Here is a 24,277-nt window from a genome sequence, read left to right as displayed (position 1 = left end):
CAGAGTTGAGCATTAGTCTGCAGAAATTAGTGAAGCATTAAGAGACACAAACAACAGCCTTTATTTCCTCCAAACCTTGGAGCCATTTCAAACTCAGGCAGCTGAGAACACAACTGTTTGCAGGGGAGCAGCAGCAGTTACAATAGTGCATTTACCCAGGAGTACGTGTGCACGTGGAAGTTCCCGGAGCCCAGAGCAGGTACCAAGTTCAGGTTTGAACCCTGCCTGAGGTGCCCCGGCCCAGGCACCGTCACTGCCCCTCGGGGTATTTACTGACACCACTTCCCTCAGCAGCCCCAAAGAGCAGGGCTCTGCCCCTGGCGCTCAGGTAATGAGTTCTAGTTTGCAATAAGCCATTTTACAAGCTAATCCTTCATCGGCTGGTGGGATTCACAGGCTCTCCAGGCAGGACTGAGCCTTGCAGAACCATTTAGAAGAAACATTCAGGAGCTCCAGCTGGCAGGTGCCTTCCCCCAGCTTTGGCAAAGGTGATCCTCAGGCTCTTGTGCTGCCCAAGGGGCTGATCCCAGACCTTCAAAACAATCAGCCTTCCAGCAACCAGGTTCCCAACACTTCGTACAAAGCCTCAGCCCCCCGCCCCCTTGCAGGACACAGTGGCCAGCAGTTCCATCAGGCAACAGCCACCCCCTTGCATAAACCACTTCAGGACCCAAGCCAGGTATGCTATTTTACCAATACAATTTATGGCTTCATTATAACTCAGGAAGATAGGCCAGCCTCAAAATATTGCACAGACAAACGGGAGGTTCTATGTCCACAGCGAGCCAGTGTGTGCAGTCACAGAGCGTTCATCATCCTCGGGAGAAGGCAGTTTGTGGGTAAAGAGATTTAAAATAATTCAGATGTCACCAGCATGCAGTTACACATGCATCAGGGGGGAGGGAAGTATGTTGCTATAAAAAGAAACCTGCCTTTCTCCCTCAGCAGGAAAATTGCAGTTCCTGATTGTTTTACATTCAGCTCAGAAAAAGAAAACTTTGGTTAAAACGTAACATGTAATATGGATTTAAGGTAAACATTGCATCGCCCTTATAAAAATGGAAAGACCAAAACTACAAAGCAGAGATATTGAGGAATATCTCAGCATTAGAACGTAGCCACAGGGCACAAACACCTCACCACACTGCAGGACGAGGGCCAGGAAAACGTATAGTTAAGGGATCGGGAAGGGCTGCGCGCTGGCCGAGCCTCATTTATTTCCAGAGCAGGCGGGAAGCCCAGGCTGGCAGGAGGGGAATCAGCACCCGCAGGCTCCGCGCTACGGCCGGGGCGCGCTGGCAGCCGTGGAGGGTGTATCCACCTCCCTGTAAAACTGAGCGATTTGGTCTTTGTACTTTTGGGCCACCGCTGGTCTCTTCAGCTTCATGGTGGGGCCTGCGGAGAAAGCACAGCACAAGGTTTACGAGACACAGATCGTAGCAGAGCGAAGCAAGCCCGACTGAAGATTCGGGACGCGTGAGCAGACACTGACTTTTAAATTTCTCTTTGTGAATAACAAAGTCTCCCCCCTTCCTTCCCCTGGGAACAGAACCAGCACAGCCAGCCCGTGAGAGACAACGCCGCTCGGCTCAGCTCTGCCAGGATTTCATCCCAGCCTCCCCCAAACTAGGACACGGAGGGGCCGGGGTAGCTCCTGGTTGTGTTTTCTGTTCGATACCCGAGGAAGGGGGGGGACGGGGTGACCCCAGATGCCCCAGCCAGCGCTCACCAAGCTCGCCGCCAAAGACAGAGAAGTCCTTCTCCAGCAGGACCCACTTCTGGATTTTCTGGGCGTTGGAGACAGCGCCCTCGTTGACGGCCGAAATTCCCTTCTGGATGGCCGCGTACACGGCCTTGTCTTTGCTGATGATGATTTCGGAGGCTTTCGTCGCCTTGCTGCCCAGCCTCTGACAGTATTCAACAGCTTCCGGAGTGAGCTGGTCCGTGGGCTCGCCCGTCCCGCCATCCAGGTCGCACTGGAAGGCACGGCCGGGCAGGTCACGCAGGGAGGAGCCCCGGGAAGCCGCCCCCCGGGGAGCTGCCCCCCTCTCCCTCCCCCCCCCACCCCGGGGAGCTGCCCCCCTCTCCCTCCCCCCCCCCCCCCCGGGAAGCTGCCCCCCTCTCCCTTCTCCCTTCCCCCCCCCCGGGCCGACCGTCCCATTAAGCAACTGCTGCGATTTTCATACGCCCGATGCAAACCACTGCTTCAAGAGAGAACTCGCTGAGGCAAAATGCAAATGGAACTCCTTCAGCTCTCGGCCTCCTCACAGCTGTGTCAACACCAAGGAGCAAGCTGGGCACAGAGCTCATCTTCCCAATTCCTCCTGTGCTGCCCCAAGTTAATCCCTTTTTTCTAGACTTAGTTGGTTTTTGTTTTTTTTTTTTGTTTTTTTTTTTTTTTGGGGCTGCAGTTTACTTCCCTACATCCCACAGCAGCCGAAGTCAACACAAGCAGCACCACCCCCTTCCAGGGTCTGGCTCGGCATCTCCTGCACGAGAGCGAGGAGCTCGGCCGTCAATCTCGCTAACGAGCAATTACCACTGTCCTGAAAAACCACCAGCCTGCAAGGTCTCTGGCCAGATGTCAGCGCAGGCCACCACAGACGCGTCACCGCGGAGTTTAAAGCCAATGTCTTAAAAAGAAATCACTGACAGCTCGTTACTGTCGAGACTGTTCTGGGAGATACTTGAAAACAGCAGGTTTTCTTTGTTTTCAGTCTCACTCTCAGGTCTTCTGTTTCTTTCTGCCCTTTGTGGTACAGAGAGAAACAGTTGCCCAGAAGAACCTGACAGTCTGATCAAGTGGTGATGCTCATTTTTCTGTACAGTTACAACTGCTGTTTGCAACTCAGCGACAAGCCATACTCCACAATGCCTCCTGGCTCTAGAAGACAGTGCAAAAAATACGAACCAATCATCTTTCTCACCGGAACCAAACATATTCAGCAGCACAGGTGGCTTTCCATCCTCTTTTCCATTACCTTTAGCGTTAGGAGCATAGCGAGGAATTTTTCTTTGTCTCCAACCAACATTGCATTGCTGATGAGGGGAATGGCACCTTTTACAGCGTCCTCGATGGGAACGGGAGGAACGTTCTCACCTCCTGCAGTGATGATGAGCTCTGGAAAACGGTCAAGATTTCTTGATTAATGCTTAGAGCTTTATCCCCCTTTCCTTCACAATCTGAAATAACTCAGTTCTTTGTGACTACTGGATCAAACAGTGAGCCTGTCCCAACATCTGGAAAAGGCAGCGAAGCCGGAGGGCTCCAGCCAGGCCAGGAGAGAGGAGGCCCAGGCCCCTCACACAAGCGGCGCTGCAAAAGCTGCTTCAACGCTGCAGCGAGTTGGCGGTTTGGGACCACGGGGTGCGGCGTACGAGCACCCCGGTACCCTGCCACGGTCACCTCAGACTCTCAGGGCACGTGCGCTGGTACCCAAGCTGTTCAGAAACTGAAGTAAAAAATTTGCTGAGGCAAAGCAGAGTTTTGTAAGTTCCACAGCGCGAGGCAGAGAGCGCAGAGCCTGCCTCGTACGGATTTCTTAAAGCGGCTCCTTTGCGTGACCATTTATCTCCTTGGGATGACCAAAGTCTTGCATGAAATTGGATTTGTTTGGGGTTGGTCAACGTGGCATCCCCAAGAGCTACATTGCTACAAGCCGTTTTCCCAAGCTGGTGTCTTCCCTTACAGGTTAATTAGCAAAGCCAGCTGAGAGTGGAGGGAGCTGGCCGTACACCCAGCTGGACCCAGACAGGTCCAGCACCGTAAAACCATCAAAGCACTACCTACCCCTTCTGAAATCAGAGGATTTCTTCCTCCCTCTGCAAACACACACTGGTGTCAGGGGTCAGCCCCCTCCTCCCGTCACACGCTTTGTCACATGCTCGGTGGCAGGACATGCTGCAGCCACATTCACATTCAAAGCTTCGGGGGCAGTATTTAAATATTCTTCTCTGCAAGTCGCAACTGCGTAACCAGCAGAGGCTGAACGCATCGACCGCAGTACTGCGCAACCTCAGGACAAAGTCGGGGGATGTGTTACCTTTAATTCTGCCAGTGATGTAGAGGAATCCATCTTTATCATGCTTGCCAAGGTCACCCGAATGCAGCCAGCCATCTTCATCAATGGCCTCTTTGGTTTTTTCTTCCATGTTCAAATAGCCCATGAAGATGTGCCTTCCCGAGAAGCAGATCTCCCCGTTGCCATCTCCATCTGGCTTGTGAATCAGCGTCCGGCAGCCTGTCATTTCCTTTCCACAGCTTAAAGAGAACACAAGCACTGACTCGTGGTATTTAAAAAGAAATAAATTGAAACAATCAATAGCTGAGCAGCAGAGTGAGATTATAGCAGTACCCTCTCAAGCTAAAGTGTTTGAACAAAGCCAGGCAGCTTTTTTGTTACAACTGCTTCAGCAAGGAACTTGTAAACTTAAAAGGCATCTGCTTATGTAAGGGGAACTACAGAAAAAGTTGTTATTGCAGAGAGATGAGTGCTCACACACCTGGTGTTTTCCACCCATTGTTCTCAAACACCTGAGCTTTGAATTAGAAGATTTATGTCCTTGGCAGCAAGCTCTTACTCATGGCAGTATTTACTCCCGCAACGGAACCCACAGGGACTGAACAAGCCATTGAGAGCAACAACAGTCATACTGCATTTATTAATTTGACGTTAAAGTGAACTGTAGGCTAGAGTTACTAATTCTTCCTTCTTCCCATGAATCCTTTGCTTCCTCCTCAGTTCCTACAGATCCAGACCAAGTTAAATTTAAGTAACACGGCTGCTGCCCTTGGCAGATCAGTTCATCTGCAAGATGTGACTGAAGGAACAGGCTCCTTAGTGACTTGTTACTGGCAGCAAAACCCTGGGGATGAGCTGCATCAGGCAGGATGGACGTGCCAGACGCAGGAGATACCGTAAAGCAACTCCTCCTCCCAGCCAGCAGTGCTCTACTCACAGAAAGGTGCGTACCTGGTAAGCTTGAACACGTGAGGTAGAGAGATTGTGTGAGGCCCAGAGCTCTCGCTCATGCCGTACAGCTCAAGCACAGGAATGTTCAGACTTAAAAAAAATTCCAGCGTCTCTCTGGTAATGGGAGCAGCCCCCGTGTAGCACTTCGTGCACCGGTCCAGCCCAATGGCCTTCCGCACTTTCTTGTACACCAAATGTCTGGCTAAGTGGAAATTCATTGGGACCTCAGAATGCCTGCAGGAGAAAAATGGTTACAAGATCTCAGTCATCGAGCAGAACTTCTCCCCCTTCCTCCTTTCATCATCATCCTATTTTGGTTTATTCAGTAAAAAAATTAATTATTTCCCCCCCTGCCCTTGCCGCGCACCCTCTGGTACAAGCGCTACATTTGGCCCTTACTGTCCCCAAGTCTGGCCTGTTCCACGGGACACAACTGATCTGACAGTAAAGTTCTCCTAATATTCATAACACCCCTTACGTGTAATTCGTAATTACCCATTCATCCGCTTCAGGTTTGTCTGCAACCCGACCCCCTTGGCCCACGATGCCACTTTTCTTCTGAGTGTCGATGATTTTGCACCTATGGATTTCATTTTCTCTTCCATTTTTTCCCAGACACGAGGAACCCCCAAAAAAGCAGTTGGTCTCACTTCCCGCAGGGTGTCTACCAAGGTGCCCTGAGCAAAGCAGAATTTAATACAGCTGTCAGAAATGCTTCACTGTAGCCTCCAGGTGAGCACTGGTCACTAGCCAAAGCTCAGGACTCCGCCATCAATTCTGAGGAATTGGGCATTGTCAAGTACAGTGCCACTGAGAGAGAGGAACCCGGGAGCATGCAAAGGCCACAGTGGTTTTGAGAGGACAGCAAGGGCCGATGCTTTCGGCGCCGACGCTGGCACAATGCTGAGAAAAGAACTGCTTTCTTCTCAGGACACAGGTTTAATGGTGGTGGCATTTTGCAATGTGGACAGAGCAAATACAAAGCTCTTGCTCAACCAAGCTGCCGGGGCAGAGAACTGGTGTCAGGTGAGACACCAAGAAGCTCCAAGTTGTGAAGTGCTTGGTCAGCGTATCCCAGCTCGAGATACAGAGTCAAAAGGCAAAGGTGAGAGCAGCTGTACGTGCCAGACCCTTAAACAGGAGCCGTCAGTCACTCTGCAAATAAACTGAGTTAACACAGCTGTCAGAATCATGAGGTAAGTCAGCCACGTTTGTTTTAAAGCACCCACACCAGCTACAAGCCGGTGGATGGGTGTAGGATTTTTATTATGTTTTTACCTTTAAGGCGTCCGGTTGAGCAAAGAAAACTTGTACACCGAATGTCATTGCCGACCAAATATCTGTCATCTGTGCGGCAACATGGCTGAGGGGCAGGTAGCTGATCACCAGTTCCTGCTTTTCTTTAGCATCCTTCAGCATTATGAAACGCCCTGCTGCCAACGCCGTCCAGGTCAGCTGTAACGAGATCCATCCCCCATCAGTGCTAAGGGACCGCTGTCCCGAGCGGGCACACCGCAGAACACAGCTCGCCCAGCAAGGCCACCACGTCCTGGGACCTGCACACCAGGCCTGGTTCTTCAGCTGATCTCCTCCACCCTCCCTCAGCACCCAGCCAAGGTCACGGCTCCTGCAATGGGCAGCTGTACAAAAAGACACTTACGTTGTCATGACTGAGCATGACTCCCTTTGGCTGCCCAGTTGTCCCTGAGGTATAGATGAGTGTACAGCACTGGTTGGGCTTCTGCGACTCAATGATTTCATGGAGCTGAGTATCTGGAACATCTCTGCCGAGGTCCATGAACTCGCTCCACTGCACACAGAAGAGAAGAGCTCACTCGCTTCGTAGACTGTCATTCACATACAAAATTAAACCCTTTGCTACACACGAAGAGAAGGAAACGGTTTCCTACATCCAAACCTCTGGCAGAATCTGGAAGAGGTTGTGAATATGCACTGTCAGCCCTCCAATGTTTTCTGGCTGCCACAAGAGGCATGGTGGGAAGCAGAAAAGGAGACAGATCCACCCTAAGGAAGCTTACCAGGTCTGTAGCAACCCTGGTGTTGACTGGGAGTGCCAAGCTGGGGTAAACTGTGGGACCTGAGGCTGCCTTGCACAAGTCAGTATGCTAACACCCACCCTTACAACATGGATTATCAAGGTTTGCACAGCAGTAGGTATCTACTGCTTCAGGGAGGCAAGTGATCCCTCACTAAAACCAACACAAATTCACATGATGACAGTCCTGTGAAAAGTGATGGTTGCTTGCAAGCCATCAGCTAAACACAGCCAGTATTTACAAACCCTTAAGTTACCCAGTACTTACAGAGTACAGATTTGGTCTCTTCTCTTTTAGCTCTTCCCCATACTGGATAATAGCTTTCAGATGAGGTAGTTTATGCTGAATCTGTGTTAAGAAGGGAGATTTGTGAGAAGGAGCAAATCCTGCTTGTCCCTTTTGAGCCTAAGTAACCCACCACTTAACATGCTATTGCTACTTGCCATTTTAAGTAAAGCTAAGAGAGTTATCTGCGTTATTGAAAGAGAACCAGGAAGCCTCAACAGAGGCAGTAATTGTTGGGACTGGGATGCTGCCAGACAACTGGGATCACTCAGTTGTTCATTCTGGCTTCTCATATTTTAAGTTCAAGGCTTTGCTAAGTTGTAGAACCACCACTTAACCTCTCGTGAGATTTGGCACTAGTTACTACTCATCTGGCTTAAACAGGGAGCGCACCAAGTAAGCTCGATGTCAGTTCACCTCTGCTTTCAGGTCCTGCAGTTCCCTCAGGTATAACCCTCCCACAACTGTCAATAGGATGCTGTAGCCCCCAGTCATTTAAAAAAATATATTTACTTCTAAGATTTTCTGCAGCTGTTTATGGTTTTCCACAACCAGAACGTTAGCACTACAGCTCTCTGCTACATAATGACAGGCCTCAGGAGAGTTTGTAGTGTAGATACCAACAGCAAATCCACTACAAAAAGAGAAAATTAAAACACAGAATTAGAGGATAAACAGAGTTGCTGGCAAAATTCAGATCATTTCAGACTTTAACAGAGGAAAAACTTTAGGAAGAATATCCCATAAAACAACAACAAAAAGTGGACGGCTTAATTCCAAGAGCAGCGGATCTGTTCTGGGGCACAGAAAAAGTCAGAATGGTGTAAGGGACCAAAATGTCTCAGGTGGAAGGTGGCTATCAAAATCCAGTGCTGTGATTCGCTGGCATTTCCCATATTTTTAATTGCAGTGTAAGTAAGCATGCTTTTCAATTAACCTATTGTCCATCTTATTTTGAGAGAAGCACCTGGCTAAAAAAAAAATAATTTAATTTTTGTCTCATTAATTCCTAATGAGGTGAGTTTCAGTTCTAGCTATCTTCATTAAATTAAAATACAAGCAGTTGGTTTTGTTGTTTTTCTTCTGGTGTGTTCTGGGTTTTTTTTTTTAATCAAAAACTGCTCCTCACACGATTACTGAAATTACTACCTGAATGCTAAAGCAAAATGCATGTCAAGAGACAACACTCCATCTTACCCTGCAAGGATAGCTCCAATGTCAGCAATAAACCACTCTGCAGAATTAAATCCCAAGATGCATACTCCATGGAAACGCTCTAGTCCCAGCTGTAAACAAGAGATGAGATTACAGCTATCTTGCTTTTCCTTTGAAGAATGCTTAGAGCTAATTTACAGTTCTCTGCTGCGAGCACAACGTCAAGGAAAAAGTTCATGCTGTTATACACAGTAATTTACATTGAAAAACTTCCCGGGACCTAATATGGAACCAGATACGTTTCAGATCAGACACTGTTCCACTTCATCAGTGGCCAGGAAAAAAAGAATTTCCTTGTGTCTGCACTTGGTATGACTAGTTCAGTGGCACTAATGGTATTCTAAAACTGCAGTCCAGGTAGTTATCAGTTCCCTTTGGGCTGGAAATGAGAAGGTAAGAGGTTAAGTTAGACAACACCTACTGAGACATTTAGTACAGGTTAGATATGGCAGACATCAATAATGACAAGAGCAACAAACTCCAGTGACACTCAAAGGCACTTTGCTATGAAATTCCAGCTGTTGAACTCCCAGTCTCTAAATCTCCTTCAGCCATCTTCTGATTTTGTCCCACAGTGGAAGGATGTAGACTGGAAGATCCCACCACGGGAGTAAAACCTGAGTGGCCTTAACTTCAAGAAATAAGACTTCATAATGGTAACAGTAAGTACACGTAATGTTGGTTTCACTCTCTGGGTGTCTTAACTCCCAACAGTACAGGCAAAAGGCTCAGCCAGTCTGGACACTTAAATCTGATTCATAAGCATGCCTTCAGATTTAATTTTTTTTTTAGAAAAATTAAAAATTACATGCCTCCCGAGGGACGTTATCTAGGTTTGCTGTATACTTCAAACACCTCTCTTTAAATGTTTCCTTACACACTATTTTTTTAGTTGAATGTGGAAGAAACTTGCAAGAAATTCAAACAAAAGCCCTGTGGTAATCACCAAGCTGTTCATGGCACGTTCAGGTATTTCCCTGTCACTTTAAGACTTACCTACACTCAGAGAATTTGCAGGTTTAAGATACAGTTGACTACAGCCATTTCAGCAGTTCAACTGACTGAACATGAACCAGGAGAATTCAACAAAAGCTTACCTTCAGAAAGCTTTTTGCTGCTTTCCAGCACTCATCATAGTACATCTTATATGTTAGTTTTATCCACTGGCCACCCTTCTTGGATGCAAGGGCATAATAATCACCATATTTATTAACAGCTTCCTGGAAGAGCTCATGAACTGTCTTTGGTGCCTCACTGCCTATGCCCTGCTCATCCATCCTCAGTCTGACTTCTCCATCTCGTCGTGTTGTCCACACACTGGAGGTAGGAGATGAAGAGGCTGGTTTGAAAGAAAAGGGTTCAGCATCTTATATTTAGAAATTGCTTGCTGCCATAACAGAAATATAAATAAAAGTATCAAACATATCAAAACAATTGCTAATATAACTGCTCCCACCTCCTTTTTTTGACCTTTTACTCTTGGCAAGTTCACCATACAACTCCCAGTATTTTAGACCAGGATTAATAGCTGAAGCCTCTAAAGCACTTTCAAAATTTTGTTAAAACATTTCCCATTTACATCCTCCTCTAACCTGCTTTGCTGCCCTAAAGCCCTTGTACTGGTAAGGTGGCAGCTTCTGCAACAATCATATATAACGTGGTGGGGTTTTTTGTTTGTTTTGTTTGGTTGGTTTTGGTTTGGTTTGGTTGTTTTTTGTTGGGTTTTTTTTTTTTTTTTTTTTGTTTTTTGTTTTTTTTAAGGAAGACTGGAAGTAAGACATTATTACCTGGTAGATATGCATTAGGCAGTGACACTACCTATTTTACTCCTTGAAACACATCTGTGCTTTAAAAGTCAAAGTTCCAGAAGCCTCTGGACAGACCATCCTGCTATTTCAATTTCTTCTTCCATTGTTACAGTTTGCTAAATTCCTCTCTCGTTTCAATAATAATTTTATGCACACCACAGTAACTAAAAATTCTTTCCACTTACCTTTGGAACCAAGTGTGTCTGTGTGACATCCAGCCGTCTTAGTATCTTCAACCGTCTCAATGCTGTGGACCTCAACGGTTCTGCAAGGCAAAAGCAATTAGCCCTGGATAGACTTTAGCACACTGGCTGAAGAACACTGTAGGCATGCTTGCTCCATCACTTAATTATATTAGACCTTGGATGTCAAAGTGGTTCCTGATATTCTGCAGGTGACTTTATTAATTCTACTAGCCCGCACAGCTATAGCAACAGACCAGGTCCCTCTCAGAGTACGCAGGCTTTGCCTGCATTGCTTTTAAACACATCTCTGTTGTCCCAATTGTAGCTATCATTTCAGATAAGCTGCAGAATCCATAAACACATCATCCAGAGAACAGGGGTAATTTAATACCAGAGGGCTGCTCTAGGTGCTTGAAACAAAGAGTCTACAGCAGTGGGGAGGATGGGGGGCAGGAAGAGGCAAACGGATTTGGTGCTTATCTCCTGTCTGCAATGTGTGAGTCTAAGGGAGGGGGGACCCTGGCTCTCCTGAGCAGCGCAGCAGTTCCCCTGGCTCCTCACCCTGTGGGGAAACCCGCAGAGATTTCCTGCAGAAGGCCAGGCCAGCTGAGGAGCAGGAAATTGATTTAACAGGAAATCTTGTTCTTAGGTATTTCTACTAAAGTCAGTGCATTGGGCTCCCACCAGATGTTTGTGAAGAAATGGAAACAGGCACATCCCCTGCCTGCTCCAGCCCGTGCTCCTCACCAGGAGCTTGTCCTGCAGTGCCAGCTGAAAGTTGCCCCTTTTACTTTCAACCTGGCAGGAGCTGGTGAAACGCTCCCTGCCTGTGGCTGTACAACAGTGTTCTTCCTCTGTCCCTTTCCAAGACGGACTCTCACAGCCGCAAGTGATGAGGAAAGGGATAACCAAGTCGCAAGTCCCACTCTAGACCACGAGTTGGAAGCCAGACCCTGTGAGATTTGGTGTTTGAGTCCCTGTGCTCTGCTCCCCCCAAGGGCATCCCACCCTCCAACCTCCAGGCAGATGACGCTTGTTCCCCTACCCTGGGCAATACCCTGCTTGGCCCACTGGCATAGCGCTAAGGTCCAAGTTTTAGTCAACCCAAGATTATATTCCAGAGAACCAAAATTTCCACCTTGCCTTGCCAAACAGCCCTCCTGGGGCCCTTTGCTCCAGGCCATCATGTTGGCCTTTGTTTCTCCATGCCAGTGCTAGGTGTTTACTCTTCCCCATGGCAATGCTTGGTGTAAGGTTTCTCTCTAGCACCAACTCCCAGGTTTTCTAGAAGGCCCGCAGGCTGCTGACATCACAACAGCCCTGACCCTCCGCAGGGGCAGCTTTGGGGCAGAAAGAAGCCCCAATATCTCTGCTGGTCACCATCAGACCCCACCTGCAGACAGGCAGGAGCTCCTCTGGTCCCACGTAAACTCCTCAGCCTAATCCAGGCAGGTTCCCACCAAGCCTGACATTTTCTTCCCTGTCTACTAGACCAAAGAGAAGCTAGCACAAGGCACTGGGTGAATTTCAGTGTAATGGGTAAGTCTCCTCCCTCTGTGTTACATTTTCCCTGAATTTCTAGGGGGATAGTCAACCCTTACTGCTTTGGGCATCTGATAAGGTTTAAGGCATAGAGAAGACTTGACACGGCTTCTCACATGTACTGTCCAAAAGCAGAACTGCTTTTCCCAAGTACTCTACAAGCCAGAAACCAGAGGGAAGTAAATAATGTTTTTTCTTTATTTCCCCCAAAGGATTACGAGATGTTCCCTACTATGTGTTTCCTCCTCATTGAGAACATTTTTCAGCACAAATTAATCCTCAGTTGCAATAGTTCTGCACCATTTCTTCACCAGCTTTTATGATCAAAGTATGCAAATGACCCAGTAATATTGAGCAAAAATGCCCCAGCTTTTTCCCTCACAGTGAATCATCCTTTTCTCCCCCTTACTACATGTAATTCAAATGCAGCCTGAAAAAAATTAGGTAAAGAGGTTTTTGTCAGCTGTATCCCATTACCCTGCAGTGAAATATAGGCCCTTAACTACTAATCTGTTCTTTAGTAAGAGGCTGCTTAGATTTACAGAGAGACTAACAGGAGTTTCATAAAAATCAGCACAGGTACTGCACACAAGCTGTCACCTACAGAGGCAACCTCTCTGTGTGCAGTACAGCAACACTTCACAGACAATGGAGTACTTGCTGGGTATTCTAAATATCTGATCAGTGCCCTTCCAATTATATAGAATTAACAATTACACAAAGTTCCTTTATAAGAGGTGATCTTTCTGACTACATAGAATATTCTACTGTTCCTGTGCTTTAAGTTTTTATTAAATGCACACTACTTCAAGCTCCATACACTGTGTAGTAGCTATGTACAGCAAATTTAATTCTGTTCCTCTTCTTTTGAGAGGGCGAGATTGTAGATGCAGCTTTTGGATTTTGGAAGTAGTAACAAATGTTTGAAAGCTTCCCAAAAAAATCTTAATTAATCTCATTAAACATGACAGAATGCAAACTGTATCCTATGTATACAGATCACCACAGAGAAAATCAAATCTTAAATGAGACAAACCTAGTTGAAGAGTTGAGCAGTACATCATCCAGTGACACCTCACAGTTCCCTTGAGGATCTGAAGTAAAATAAGCCGTGGGGACGGGTTCCGCAAGTGCCATACGTGCATCTGACTCACACAGCATTGTCCCTGTAAAAACAGGTTTTAAAAATTAAAATACAATCAAATGCTACAGTAAAATCAGCTTCCATTGGCCTGACTATCTGAGCAAGGCAATCCCAAAGCAAGCAGGACTTGAGACTGCTGTATTTGCATGAAATACAGTAAATTCTAACAGCAGATGCAGCGCATTCCACTTCACACTTGGTTCATTCAAGAAACCTTATCAGCGCTAAATGATACATCCACTCCCACATTCAAAAACAAGCGTGATAAATACAGCTTTGAAAGAGCATCTAACAATTTACACTCCCTTTGCCCCAAATGTTCCCACTTGTCTCTCAGACCCCCCCAACCCGGCCACCCCAGGGCTCCGGGTCCAGCCTTACAAGGCATCGCCTTTGTGCAGCCTCTCCTCCCGCAGCCGCTCCGGCCCAGCGCTGAAGATGAAATGTAATATCTCTTATTTTTAAACTAGCGCCCAGGAGGCAGATCTGGAGCATCTTATGTCATGTGCTGCCTGCCTTGCAATTGGAAGCGGCTCCTCACCCCACACCGCCGCCTCTTAAGGAAGCTCTGGCCCCGTGCCCACCCGCCAGCCTCGGGCACGCCGGGGCTTCAGCGTCCCTCTCGGGGGACACAGCCCCGGGACACCCCGGAGATTTAACCTGTTCTTATAAAAAAAAAAAAAAAAAAAATCAGCTTTTTTGCAGCCGCTGTGTTTTCCGTGGCTCCTCCACTGCTGTCAGTACTTTGTCGTTAGGGGATTTTGTCACTTGAACGAAATGTTGATTTCATTTAACATTTACATTTGTCAAAAGCCATTGATGTTTATGACTTGACAGGCTGAGCTTTAATTGTTTCGAGTGATTTCTGATTGGAGATGAATCTCATTACCCTTGATCTCTTTAAAAAGTGAATTTTAGCATGCTATTTTGTACCTGCATTAGACAGGCACAATTTAAAACAGACAAAGTGAAGAGCAGGTTTGTCTGAATAACAACAGACGGGAGGAAAAGGAAAGAGCCCTTTCATCTAATCAAGCTGTCACAGCTGAGCTGCAGCCTTCTACCTCTTACGGGTGGGGAAAGCCACAGGCAGCCGCAATTCACAGCAGGCAGACCTGCCTCCAGCCCAGGAAAGCACATCCCCCCCCCCCCCGCTTCTGCTTACTCATCTACGGAAGGACACGTTGCTGCTCACGCCACGCTCTGCTACAGGCTACAACTCACAGCACAGAAAACAGTTTAATTCACAAGCACTGAGGAAAGGCCATCTCCAAAAAACCCATCTCTGAAGCTCCGAGATAATTGGCAGATGTCACTCAACACCCCATTCTAGGCTAAAACACCAGAACGGTTTATTCTGGGGTTTCTTTGGTTGGTTGTTTTGTTTGTTTTTTTTTGTGTTTTTTTTTGTTTTGTTTTTTTGTTTTTTTGTTTTTTTTTTATGAAACAGCTGTGAGAAAAGGGGCATTATCTCTACAGAGCAGCTCAGTGCTAGGAGCAGCCACCCAGACCTGTGAAACTTGGGTTTAGTTCCCTTCCCAGCCTGGAGGGACTTAAACCCACATGTAGACGAGCAGGCGGTTAGCAGCCTGCATGGTGCCTGCTGGAGGTGTCACCACCGCCTCTCTTGCTCAAGGAGAGTCCCAGGCACGAGGCGAGGAGGAGCGTAAGGTAGAAACTGCCACCAGGCCTGAGCCCCTTTCGCAATACTGTACCCACCTACCTTCCCAGCGCCCCGTAACAAGGAGTTTAAGGCTCCCCTGCATCCCTGAAGGAATCTTTTTCTCTCTGCACTAATTATAGCATTTCTCTTGCCATCCGCTCTTTAATGCGGCAAGGCAAGTTTCAAGGGAAAGGATGGAGGTGGCCTCACGCCAGCTACCCCGCAGCACAGCCCGGCGAGCTCTTGGGCAGCAGAGGTTGGCTGGAAACACGTTGGGCAAAGAAAGGCAGAAGTGTCACTTCCCAGAGAGGCATTTCGGCTGGTAGGCTGCGGGTTTCTGCATCACCCCCAGTCACTCAAGAGGGAAAAAAAGGCTTCAGAGCAGAAACCGCAACCGCATTCAGCCCTTGCTGCGCTGTGCATGTGCTCTTCACCCAGACCCCCTGCATGGGGTACAACCCTGACAGCGGGGTCTCCTGCTGATGGGTGTTTGGTTCCCAAGTGTGGGCAACACCAGCTACGGCACAAAGATCAAGGATGTGAGGCTGCACAACTTGAAAATCCAGGGAGACACAGCAGGACATCGCTGTTACCACTGCATCCAGGGAGATGGGTTCTTCAAGGAGAATCTGTTAACAGGCCCTCAGCACCGGGAGGGCAGCAGCAGAACGCCTGGAGAGCCCAGGTACACTTGCCCCACGAAACAGAAAGCTGAAGTGCAGCGTGGTTGTGCAAGTTTCCTTGTGAACACAGGCCAGAGGAATCCCAAGTCAGTCATGCCTTTTATATAACGAATTCAGGTTAGAAACAAAAATTTGCCAATATATATACTCGCTAGCTTTGCTAAGCATTGCAGCTAGCCTGTTCCTTCTCCAATGCTTAGTTACAAACACAGCTATGCTACACAAGCCACTGGAAAACACACAAGCCCACCAGAGCCAGGCTTAATGCTGGCAGTAGCTCACTGGGGTGAACGGGATCACCTCTCCTGCCCCACGCTGTTTCCAGAGGAGTTAACACACTGTGATGCACCACTGATGTTCAGGTACACGAAGAACAGGCACCCAAACAAAAACCTGCTGAAAGAAACCTCCCTTTTAATTAAGCCTGTGTGACAACTTAAGTCATTTAAATACAAAGCATCTTCTGCTTCAAGGGAGTGCTATGTCCTAGCAGACTGGAAGTTGGTGAATGATTTCACTGAAACTGCTGCAGAGCTTCACTGACAAAACAGAATAGAAGTCTGACTACGTGCAAACTCGTGACAGTCAACAGGACCGGAGTGAAGGTTTCATTTATAATAGCATCTGAACACGCCTTTACTTAAAACACACACAGAGCTTCAGAAACATCAGTTCAGAATTCAAATTACTGCATACGTTCATCAGCCATCTTGACACTTCCCAGCACAGCCCACTTTGCTTCCTGTTGCTGACCTCTTTTTACTGGTAAAGACACCACATCTGATCAGGTCCAGTTCTCACCATGCAGATCAGCTCTAGATTGCCACATTATCTCACTGCCTTTCCACATTTCCTTCAAAAGTGAAAACTTGGCCTTTTTGTTCCTTTGTTTTCTTTAAAGATTTATGAAGTGAGGAAACAGAAGCTGAGCAACCCACTCTTCCTCTTTTGGATAAATTCCATTTTTAAAAAGGGCAGCGATAAAAACCTCCTAAGCACTAAAGGTTTTCTCCTCGGCAGTACCACTGACCATGGGTCGGCGTACGGCTGGGAAATTATCTGATGCAGGAGAGAACACGAGGAAAAACAACCCCAAACTTGATAAGGATAATACACCAAAGATCCTGAGCGAATGACACGACTGCAGACAGATGCTCGACTCCACTGCAGCACCTTCAGAGCCGAACTTTGGCTGATCAAAGCCACCCCCAGAACGTCCCTGTCAGCGGGACCCAGGCCCTGGCGTGGGCTGACACCTGGGGCCGGCGGCATCCCTGGGCACCCTGCAGCTCCTCAGCCACGCAGGCCACCACGCAACTCGTTATTCTAAATTTTAAGCAGGTTGCTCCTCCAAGACACCGGGGTATTTTAGGTGAATTCCCCAGCAGCGTGACTCACCAGGAGGCTGGTTCAAGTTCCTCTTTCCTAAAGTGCCATTTGCTTTACGACGGCATCTGCGTTCATTTGCCTGCGGGTGGGAAATCCCCTCACGCCGTGAGCAAGAGAGCTCAGGGGTGCACTTTCACAGACGCATCACCCGTGTTTCTGCCAGCTTCCACGCTGCCCAAGCCTTTACCTCCGGGAAGTCCAGCCTCGCTCGGAGCCGGCGGCACCAGCGTGTCCCCAAACACTCGTGTCGCCTCACGAGGGCTGGTGACACCTGCCCACGGGGACAGGATGGGCCTTCTCAGGTGTCCTCAACCCACAGCGCTGCCCCTCTGCCAGGGCGGGTCAGCCCCACACGGACCGTGGGTTTATTTAACCCAAATCTCAAAGTATTTTGCTTCCGTGGGCCAGGCATCCCCACTCGCAAAAGTGCCAAGAGAAGAAGCCGGCTCGGCACTTGCCAGAAAGTTTTAATTTCACAGCCGAAGAGTGAAACACACACACCCCCCCCCCGCGACGGGTGGGCTCAGACCCGCGTTCAACACCCGCGCAGCCTCCGCCTCGGGGTGCCCAGAGCGCGGCAACACCGCGTGGACACGCGTGGGACCCCCGGCTCCCTCCTCCCCGGCCGCCGCGGGTGGGTGACCCTGTCACGGCTCGCGTGGGCGCCACCCACTTCCCCGCGCGCTGCGTTTCCCGCGCCGACGAAGCAAACCGCCCAAGACCGCGCGTGGAAGGCGGCGGCGGCGGCGGCACCGCCCCCTCCCCGCACCTGCGCACGCGCCGTTACCTCAGGAGCCGGCAGAACGCGCGACGACTCCCGACCCCCCCACACACACACACCGCGCGCCGCCACGCGGGGCCCTTTAGGGCGCTCGTGGCCGGGGGGGGGCGGGGCCAACTCCCCAGAAAGGGCGGGTCGGCCCTCACCCGCCACGCCCCCTCCCCGCTCGAAAGACCCGCGCCGCCGCGCCATTGGGCGAGGCGGTTGTCGGAAGGCGGTGAGGCCCCGCCCGTCGCTCCGCCCCCCCCGGCGGAGGTCACCCGCGGTCGTTGCCCCCGCCGGGCCCCGAGCAGCAGCCCCGGGCGGGGGGAGAGGCGCCGGGCGCCACCGGCACCCCGAAAACGGGGAGCGCGGCTGCGCCCCCGGGGGGTGGGATTCAGAGCTGCGAGCCTGAGGTGCTTCTGCGAACAGCGCCCGCCCCGCCGAGGAGAAATAAAGAGAAACGCGGCGGCGGCTGCTCGCAGCTGAGGGGGGGCTGTTTGTTCCCCACCAAACCCCCAGCACGCTCTGGTTTTGCCATCAGCACCAGCGAAGGAAACGGGCTGGATGCGGGGGGGGCAGCGGGACGGGCCCTGCCCTCCCTGGGGATTGCTTGTTTAAACTGGAGACCCAGCACCCATTTCTGAATTTATTTTTTTTTTAAAGCTTATGGTCAGGTAGATCACCTAGCCGTTCTCGGTTGTTTCTAGCCGATAAAGTTGCAGAAAAGCCAGAATGTTGCTTATCCTCTTAGCAAAACAGCTGTATCCGTCAAATGAATTATTGCTGTTATTTTGCTAGGATAGGCCAAGAATTCCTAAACATTGATTTTTTTCCTGCGGATTCTTCTCTCCCTCTCCTCATCACCCAGAGATATTTCCCATTCACACAGGGCGGAGAGGGTATGGCTCACGCCATTTAGCTGATGAGCGAACGGAAGGAATATGTCATGAGAGAAGCTCCTGCCAGAAGGTCAGGGCCACAGATGGAGCAGCAGCGGGTCCTGAGGCCAGGACGGCGCTGAGGATATTGCAGCTGCAGAACAGCCGCGGCCCAGTGAGATGATGAAGGCTGAGTCAGCCCCGGGAGCCCTGCACCGTGCTGTCTGCAGGTCCAGGCACCCAGGAGGTCCTGCTTTGTCGGCTCTTTGCCATCTCTTGCAGTCAGAGCCTTCCCCTGCAGCTCCACTGCACTGCCCTCCCTGTCCCAGCTATCTCATCTCCTCCTCTCCGCAGCCTGGCCAAGTCCCTTGAGTGGCTCCATTTTGATTCAGGTGGCAAATTTATTCTGAAGAGCAAGGATACGAACAGCATCCAGAAAGTTGGTGAGATCTGTAAACTTAGGGGACCGCTAATCCTCTTACTCCTGTCGTGCCTTGGTCGTTGGCACAGCGCAGTACCTGCCGTGCTGACAAGGGGCACGTAGTTCTCAGTGAACCAAGGAAAGATTCAGTGGCACAGCCCAAAGGTTAACTGAAGTGGCAGGAGTAACCAGCTCTATTTTTGGAAATGCCCTGAGCCAGCAAATTACCTCGGGCAAGCTGCTCTTTTGTGCTCCCAGCGTCCTTGTCTATCAAACAGGTTGCATCATTGCCAAGGTAGATGCCACGGTGTTTGCAAAACTCCCACGGTTCTGGGACTGAAGGAGACCTCATTTCTGATAAAGGGCCAGGTAGGAACAAAGATAAGTGCAGGTGGTCCTCAGGCAACTCTGCCACAGGCAGGAGAGGGACTGTTCGTGCTGCCTGCAACACAACAGCTTATACATTGGCGTAGCTACAAGAACTGTTCTTACTGATTGGTGATAGCACAGCCCAGCCCTTTATGGAGCAAACATGGAGTAGTTTAAACTAGCAAATACACCAGAGTGACTGCGCCCTTTGTCAAGCACTGCCTTTCCTGCCTCTATGTTTACTAGCAATTAACTCAAGTGGAGTCCCAGGGTTCTCACTTTCCGAGGCACCGTGAGCAGGGTGGCTCGAGCCGCTTCAGGATATATTAACGCAGTGCAGAATCGCTCGCCTGGAGTGAATTTTAGCCATGGGCAGCTAGGCCAAGAAAGACTGGAAAGTCTTTGCAGGTATCAGTTGTTCCAATCACGGGCTCATGACTGATCTTACTGAATTTTCACGCCATGAAAATTGTAACCGGCATGAATTATGTATAGTGGGGGCCGGGTGTGGGAAGTATTAAATACACATCTTAGTCCTGCATTTGTTGAATACAGAGAGGAGAGGCAAGTGAAGAAAAGTACAATAGCATCTACAGTCTGCTTAGATATTTTCAGTCTCTGGGACTTCAAAGGGAATAAAGGCCAGATTCTCATGTGATGCCAATCAATGCAACTCTGCAGAAGCAGCCATGTCCTCTGGCATGTTTCCTGCCAAGATCAACATCCAAACCAAAGCTGTGTATTTTACAGCAAAGGACCAGATAAGCAGGCACAGTGCCTTGGTGTCTGGGTCTGTAAAGCACACCTAACAATTGAAATGCATTGTCTAAATCACCAGCCCACATTAGAGTGTTAATACAGATTATCCAAATAAATTGTCGAATACTTGTATAAAGTTATAATTCTAGTTTGACACAGGTTTGAAGAACTGTCACGTCTGCTGCCCTTAGAAAAGGCAGGTCACGAAGTGTGGGAGCTGGAGAAGAGATCTTGGTTACAGAGTCTGACTGTGGACCAAGCTTACAGAAGATACTGGACAAATACAGAGTATTCAAGAAATGTGAAATAACCTTCCCCTTTGAAGATGCCTTTTCATTATAGAGTCACTCCTAACAATCAGAGTTTCACATCACCTTTAAATTGTACTCGTGATGCAAGATAGTGAGAGGGGGGGAGATGGCTGCAGGTTAAGCAGCCTCAAGCTCTGTGGATAACACAGGCCAAGGGGAGACCAAAAACTCCATAGAATCCTTTTTGTTCCTGTTGGTAAATTTTATGGTGAGGATACCCAGATATTGCAGCAAGTTGAAAATGCAGATACTTGCTTGATTTCGATAAAACCTCTAGTTAATAATCTGCTTGGATCACTTGCAGTAGGACAGCAGCATCTTGGTTGTCTAAGCCTGGGATGTTGCACCTTGTTGACTATTGCAATATGTGACCTTTTACTGAGTGTAGACACACTCCTGGAGGTATTTAAAAAACATGTAGACGTGGCTCTTAGGGGCATGGTTTAGTGGTGGACTTGGTAGCATTAGGTTAATGGTTGGCCTCGATGATATTGAGGGTCTTTTCCAACCTAAATGACTCTATGGTGCCTTCATGTTTCTATCCTGCCTTGACATTTGCAGGTATTTATTATGCTGCAGCAGAAAACTAAGGTGGAGGGAGATGCCATCAAGGACATAGGCATCCCTCAGAAGACAAGAGCGGTAGGATAAGTGCCTTGCCAAGGCCTAGAATAAACGCAGATTAGGGCCATGGTACTTTAGGCTTGTGAATGTCAAATCACCCAACTGTGGTTAGAAATGCTGGTGTACAGACTCACACTTCTTCCAGACAGGGGTTAGTTTGTTGTTCAGGCACAGGGTGGCTGCTGCAGAGAGCTGCATTCTGCTTCATCTTGGCCACAGGTTTCCTGTACTCTACAGAATATCACCCTGCTTTCTGGTGAAACAGAAGTTGTTCCATTTGCAAGTTATTTCCTACCTCGAGCAAAGAATCATCTCTTCATACAGCTGTGGACACAGAGAGTAGAAATTAGTTTCTTTTTCAGCTTAATCATTCCCCATATGGAACAAGTCAAATCTGCCCACATAAATGACTCAAGACAGTTTACACAACTTCACTTTTATCACCCTTCCCATCCAGCCCTGGCATTGGGTCTGTAAACTATTTTGGGCTAGCATTTCTCTGATAACCGTCACAAATTTACAACTCCAGGGTCACTGGTAGCAAGTGACTCAACCCAAGCTGTAGTTGCACCTCAGGACATCGACTCGAAAGATAATGCGGGGGGACATGGACAGTACACTATTTCAGCAATTTCCACACGAAGCTCAACAAGAGGAGAATGAATGCACTGAGAAAATAGGCTGGTAAACATGCAGTCACAAGAAAGGAGAGGAGACAGAAGAATCCATTTATAGCATTGTCATTTCTAAAGTTAAACAGGTCATGTTCTCTTTCCCACCAAGAAGTTGCAACATATTTCTGGTCATATGAAAGGTGTAGGTCTCTCTGGAGAAAAAACAACAAGCCAAAACCCAAAAAAGCCCTCCCCCACCCCCCCCACCCCCCCAAAAAAAAAGACACACACACACACTAAAATCCCACATCAAATTAAGTTCTAGATTCATATCCAACTCTCAGATGTCACAAATCAACATAGCTTCAACAAAGCCAAGGCGTCTTCACCAGAACACACCAGCGGATAACAGACCTTTATCTGCCTCTGTCTGTAAATAACATGACTCTTCTGCAGTTTTGTTCTCATAAATAAAACTGGAGCAGAAAGTATTTGTCCTGTTTGTCATAGGCACAAACACCTTTTTTATTTTTTTTAGTACTCATTAAAACCTGCACACTAGTGGATTTTGAAACAGCACAGTATAGGCAAAGGCTGTCCCTTGTCTTACACAACACACAAAGTATAGTGTGTGGCATACACATTTATAAAGTGTGAAAGGCAGTGGAGAATTAGAATTAGCCTATATAATAATTTGGTTTGATGCTAGATATCACCTCACTTAGGAAATCTTACTTATATCCTCTGAATATTAAAGCTAAAACCAAATTGCAATGCTATTTATGCCCACAGGTAATTCCACTTTTGAAAAAGAATTTTGTGGAAAGCCATTTGCTCCAAAATGAGAAGTTACATGTGGAAGAAGGGAGTTATTTCCAGCAGCTCAAAAAAAAAAACCCCAAACCAAACAACCAAACAGCTGCATCTCTGGAACTTCAATAAACAAGACAGTTACAGCTTTTCTCTTGCTGCTCTAAGATGAGGACAGCGGGATTGCTTCCCCCCTCCCAAGCCAAGGGGCTTTGTTGCAACGGTTTCACCGTGTTCACCGGGCAGATTTAGCCCAAAGCAGAAGGCGGCTGTGCCTTGTCTGTCCTCCCTGTTTACGCTGTGTTGTAACCAGGAAAGAGATGAATGTGTAACCAGAGTAAGAGACAGCAATATAGAAACAGGCTCTATGGCCTGATTACACAGAGCCCAGATGCCGTGCTGTGTGCTGAGACAGGACCAGCAGAGATGTTGCTCATGACGGTTGGCTGCAGTTGGAGCAGGGTGCAAGACCTATGCACCTGTAATTCAGTCTGAAATGTTAATAATCCACAGGGCTGCTTAATATTTTTTTCTGTGTTTTTCAATCATAAACTCACTGTCATAAAAAAAGTTACAAAACTTTAAAATGCTCAGTCATGAGCATGTTGAGCTTCCCCATAGGAACAAGCTGAACCTTTCTGTTTAATATTCCGGTTCCAAACTTCCATAAGACTTCAAGTTTTTGCATCAGTTCAGGATGAAAGGAGTGACCTGAAACATTGAAAACATTCACAGGGTAGGCAGATAGAAAGTGCTTGTCCTCCCACAGTCTGGTTTTCAGACTAATTCCGCCCCAGCTTACCCGCTCAGTGTGTGAGTTACGCTATATCCAGCCTTTCCCCCATTGCTCATCCGTCCCGCAGGACGGCCAGCTGTGCCCACACAGCCACTGCAGCGCAATTCCCAACGGTGATTTTTTTTCTAGAAGAAAATTGTCCCTCGTTTGATGGCTCAAGGAAATCACGCTATAGCTGTTGAAGGAGTTATTGCCTCTCATTGACCCCCCCTTTATCTTAGCGGCTGCACAGCTCAGACTCACTTTGCTGGTGGTCAAGGCTACAAAGCCAGGCTTTGCAGGTGGCCAGAACAAAAGCGCACATACCTTTCTCCTGACACTGCTGGGCAGGTGATGGCTTTTGGCAGACAGTTGGAATGGAAAGGTGAGGACAGACATGGCACTTCACTACAGCCTGTCCATCAAAACCTTAAAGACTGAACCACACCTCCCTCGAGTACAGCTGAAGCTGTTTGCTGCCATCCTTCTTCCAGCAGGCCCCTGGTACAGAAACCCAACAGCTCTTCCCACCTACCTGAGTGCAGTCAGGCGTCTTAAACAGCAGATCACACCGCTGTCAGATCCAGCAGATGAGGAGTGTTCTCATCCCAAGCTACTACCCACACCTGCTGATTATCAGCCCTGCAGATTTGCTGTTGCACAAATGTTTGCTAAATCATCACAGGCAAGAGCAACCGATATAGCTTAAATCGTGTAAATAACTTGTCTAAATTAGGGTAGCTGATTTTGCCTGATAGCAATTTCAAGGGTCATTTCCCAACTTCACTGATGGTAACGTTCACCTCCAAAATGCACGAGAGGGTGGTGTGACTTTGGGGCAGTGATCTTTCCACCAGCATATCTGTATCTGGGAGGCAAACAGCCGTAGTGTAAGCCACAGAAAGAGGTGGTTTGAGCTAGTGGGTGATTTTTGCATGACTGCAGACTGGGCAGTGGTCACACGTGCTGCTCTGCCAGGAGAAAAGTGGGGGAAAATAATCAACAAACT

At 48.3% G+C, this 24,277-nt stretch overlaps 1 protein-coding gene across 3 annotated transcripts; it reads right to left on the bottom strand.

Moving 5' to 3' along the window:
• Positions 1 to 37: 37 nt before the first annotated feature.
• Positions 38 to 17,816, bottom strand: ACSBG2 (acyl-CoA synthetase bubblegum family member 2). Of its 3 annotated transcripts, none has more exons than XM_033003008.2 (15): positions 17,732 to 17,816; positions 13,102 to 13,231; positions 10,524 to 10,603; positions 9,628 to 9,869; positions 8,513 to 8,601; positions 7,829 to 7,949; positions 7,298 to 7,378; positions 6,634 to 6,783; positions 6,252 to 6,428; positions 5,469 to 5,650; positions 4,974 to 5,207; positions 4,044 to 4,261; positions 2,982 to 3,121; positions 1,730 to 1,976; positions 38 to 1,395 (listed from the first exon to the last, which is right to left on the bottom strand). In XM_033003008.2, the coding sequence occupies exons 2-15, from the start codon at positions 13,224 to 13,226 to the stop codon at positions 1,280 to 1,282; spliced, it is 2,202 nt and encodes a 733-aa protein (XP_032858899.1). In that variant the 5' UTR covers positions 13,227 to 13,231; positions 17,732 to 17,816; the 3' UTR covers positions 38 to 1,279. The 3 variants fall into 3 exon arrangements, with proteins under 3 accessions (XP_032858899.1, XP_042650917.1, XP_032858891.1); XM_042794983.1 differs by having other exon boundaries at positions 17,714 to 17,776; XM_033003000.2 differs by lacking the exon at positions 17,732 to 17,816 and adding an exon at positions 13,591 to 13,668.
• Positions 17,817 to 24,277: the final 6,461 nt, after the last annotated feature.

The sequence above is a fragment of the Tyto alba genome, unplaced genomic scaffold (assembly GCF_018691265.1).
Source record: "Tyto alba isolate M040663 unplaced genomic scaffold, T.alba_DEE_v4.0 Super-Scaffold_20000042, whole genome shotgun sequence".
Classification (NCBI taxonomy): domain Eukaryota; kingdom Metazoa; phylum Chordata; class Aves; order Strigiformes; family Tytonidae; genus Tyto; species Tyto alba.
The sequence above is the reverse complement of the archived record's forward strand: the minus strand, read 5'-3'. Positions and strand labels throughout refer to the sequence as shown.